Here is a 3,499-nt window from a genome sequence, read left to right as displayed (position 1 = left end):
AATGACCAATATTTTAGCAGTCATTTTAGTTTACAACAAAATGTTATAACAGCATTATTTATGTTGAGAATTTTTCATATTAAATATTATATTAATACTTCTATCTATACGCAAATAAAAATATATAATAATTTTTAATTATATACATAATTTTATATGTTTTACATATTTTTTTAATGTGCTTATGCTACACCAAAATCAATAAGTTAAAGCGAAATTATAGTTTTGGCATAAAGTTCAATTATTTCTGCTTTATCTGCAACAAAGTGTTTAAAAATAATTATATTTGATTTTTAATCAAATTTAATAAAAACAAATGACTACATACATTTTTAAACAAACTTAAAAATGTACAAATTTTAAGCAAAAATATACAATTTAATTCCTAACTAATTGCAATGGCATTGAATTAAAGTCGCTCCAATTGTCGAATTATTGCAGCGTCCACAGTAACAAATATTTTGTTACGTGCAATTATCACTTATACTTAAATTCGTTGACGTTGTTGTTGGTGTTGCTGTTGTTGTTGTTGTGTCTGACGCTGGTGTATTTGTTGTAGATTCATTTATATTGGTATGCAAATTAGAATTGGTATTTGATTCGCTGTTTCTATTTGAGGTTACACCGCTTAAATTTGCATTTGTTGTTGTGTTTGTTGCATTGGATCTTGGATCATTATCATGTTTCCAACGATTTAATGCTGCTTCACGTTCAATGGCATCGAAATACCAAACAGTTATGGCATAACGTGTACGATGTGCAGGTTGTACTTCATGTGGATTACGATGATCTGACCAGAAAAATATGAGTCTATCGAACTTTGGTTCGATATCTGCTATTGTTTGTCCTCGCTCAGGAAATATTCTGCAATTAAAAATTATTTTAAATTTATGAAATTATAAAAAAATTATTCAAGATTTTACCTCAGTATTCCACCGCTACGATTTGTATCCCAATTTACATTTAAATAGTAAATAGCTGTTATAATACGCCCATCTTTATGAGGATTGTCTACGTGTCTAACGTAGTGTGAGCCTGAGCCAGGATAACAAGCAACCATAGCCTAAAAGAATATTCAAATTAATTCAATATTTTGATATAAAACTAACTATTATTGTGATACATAATATACGTACATTTGTTAACCTATTCTTTCATATCTTTTTTTTATATACTGAAGATGTTTACTATCTAATTGCAAGAGAATTTTAATTTTTTTCCTGTATCTGATGATCAGCAAACAAAAAGAAATAAATCTAAAAACGTCTCGATAATAGATATTGCGGCTTGTGATTTAAAGAACACTTGTTACTATTGAGTTTACTATTGTGAGAATTGTGTTTTATTATTATTATTTTTATTGTTGTGACTTTTTGTAAGTTGAGAGGTAAGGTAGACCAGAGCCTGTATAAAGGATTTAACTTTTAAAAGGATGTACCATTTTAGAGGGACAGATTGAATATAAAACATAAGAATTGGGATATGATTTTCTATTAGATAAATAATGCAATAAGAAAAAGGGGAGATGGAAAAAAAAAAATATTGTCTATATATCCAAAAACTAACATATATTTGAAAGTCAAAAACCCTGTCTCTGTTTGAAATCACATAAGTGTGTACAGAAAGGGACATAATAGGCGATAGAGCTTGAAATTTATGCAAGAGTGGAAGAAGCAATCCGTGGCAAGTAACGTTTAGCAAGTGGTTACATATGATATAAGGAAAGAAGCGTTGTAAAAGTTAATACAGAGATATCAAATATAACTTATATTAACTTTAGAGAATCTCAACAGTGCACACAGGAACATCGAATTCACACACGAACGAGAAAACAACGGCTGCCTACCATTCTTAGACCTACTTACACAACACAAAAACGGCATTTTCGAATTTAGCATCTATAGAAAACTAACGAGTACAAAACGTGTCATAACCAACAATTCAAATCATTCATTCCAACACAAAATGGCTGCCATTCATCACATGATACATAGAATGCTCACATTACCCCTTACACAAGCAGCCATCAATGAAGAAACCTCATACATTAAGGAAATAGCGGACATCAACGGATACCCTCAGAACACCATCGATAGAATCATAAAAAAGAAACGAAGGCAGCTACATTCCAGGAACGTGACGACGCTGACAGCAGAAAAACCAAAACAAAGAAGAGTCGCCGTAGTATACAACAACGCCGTCTCCAAAGGTCTAAAATCCAAGTTAAAAAAGTTCAATATCGACTTAGTTCACTCCAGTAGGCCACACCAACTCGAAAGCCTATTACCATCGAATGTGACCCAATGTGGCTCCTGCAACAAAATACATCGGACAAACAAAAAGACCCTTATCAGTAAGACTTGAAGAACACTTAAAGGAAGCAAGAGAAGCACCGAAGAAAATAAACCCCCACATAAAATCAAATGTCGCCAGACATGTAGTAAAGGAAAATCATCACATCAACAGGGATAACGACCAAATAATCAAAAATGTAAGGGATAGCTGGAAATTAGAAACAGCAGAGAGCATCGAAATACATAAACATCAGGCCACAACTTTACTCAATGGCGATAAGGGAAAAGTATCAGCATGACTTTTTAGATACATCCAAAAACACCAACAACCAGTCGATCTAATTACCTGTATGTAACAATAAAACAAAACCAGTCCAAACCCCGCCACCATTTCTTACTTGTCACCCCCAAGCACAATAACCCTATCAAAATTAGTATTAAGAAATAACATGTAAATAGTATAAATAGTTTGTAAGATTGCTATATTTTTTTAATATTAGGAATTCTCCTAATGAAGGCAAAAGCGAATTTGCCGAAACACGTGTAGGGATACACAACATAAAACTTTCGAAATAGAAGTTAATATATTCTAAAAAACAAAAATAACCGCATTTTTTATTAAGAGTCCGAGACCGTATTAACTTCATGAGTCGGAGCTATTAGTAGTTAATTGAACTTAGATTAGTATACGACGTAAACAACATCATAGGAGATATAACTTGCAATCTAAACTCATATCAAGAATGGAAGGAATAATTAACAATAAGTAACCGTTGAAAGTACCAATTGGAGATGCGGTTAAAATTAAAATACAATGCATACAAAAAAAATACTGCATTGGTATATAGTATTAATAGCCAGGTTTCGTCGTTATTTGCTTTTTCACGACATATATTTGGTTTTGTGGTACTTTGTTTTAAAATTGTTTTTTCATTATTCAACTATAAAAAACAAACTGGTTAAAAAAACAAACAACAAAAAAATAACAAGAATAAAAATTTTAATAAAATAATAATAAGCGGGCTTTAATGCCAAATTAAGTGAAACCTTTATTGTACATTATTTACAATAACAGCTCTTTCTTATAAAATTTTTCAATATTTCCATCCATATTTGTAATCAATTAATATAACACTTTTTAGTCCTTGTTTAAGTGCAGTTAGCAAGCATTTTGTTATTAATTATTATGTTGAGGCTAGTTGAGT

The 3,499-nt window shown here is 31.0% G+C and overlaps 1 protein-coding gene across 1 annotated transcript; it reads right to left on the bottom strand.

Moving 5' to 3' along the window:
* Positions 1-321: 321 nt before the first annotated feature.
* On the bottom strand, positions 322-1,063 carry LOC119681237 (prolyl hydroxylase EGLN3-like). Its single transcript, XM_038094365.1, has 2 exons — positions 924-1,063; positions 322-864 (listed from the first exon to the last, which is right to left on the bottom strand). Exons 1-2 carry the CDS (start codon positions 1,058-1,060, stop codon positions 465-467), a joined length of 537 nt encoding a protein of 178 aa, XP_037950293.1. The 5' UTR covers positions 1,061-1,063; the 3' UTR covers positions 322-464.
* Positions 1,064-3,499: the final 2,436 nt, after the last annotated feature.

Source organism: Teleopsis dalmanni, chromosome 2 (assembly GCF_002237135.1).
Source record: "Teleopsis dalmanni isolate 2A chromosome 2, ASM223713v2, whole genome shotgun sequence".
Classification (NCBI taxonomy): domain Eukaryota; kingdom Metazoa; phylum Arthropoda; class Insecta; order Diptera; family Diopsidae; genus Teleopsis; species Teleopsis dalmanni.
This window is presented reverse-complemented; position numbering and strand designations above follow the sequence as displayed.

What these genes read in the sequence shown, in the direction of transcription:
- LOC119681237 (XM_038094365.1), bottom strand. Translation starts at nt 1,060, where the DNA reads ATGGTTGCTTGTTATCCTGGCTCAGGCTCACACTACGTTAGACACGTA. An exon ending in CGTAGCGGTGGAATACTGAG is followed by an intron (nt 865 to 923) that starts GTAAAATCTTGA and finishes TTTTAATTGCAG; the next exon opens with AATATTTCCTGAGCGAGGAC.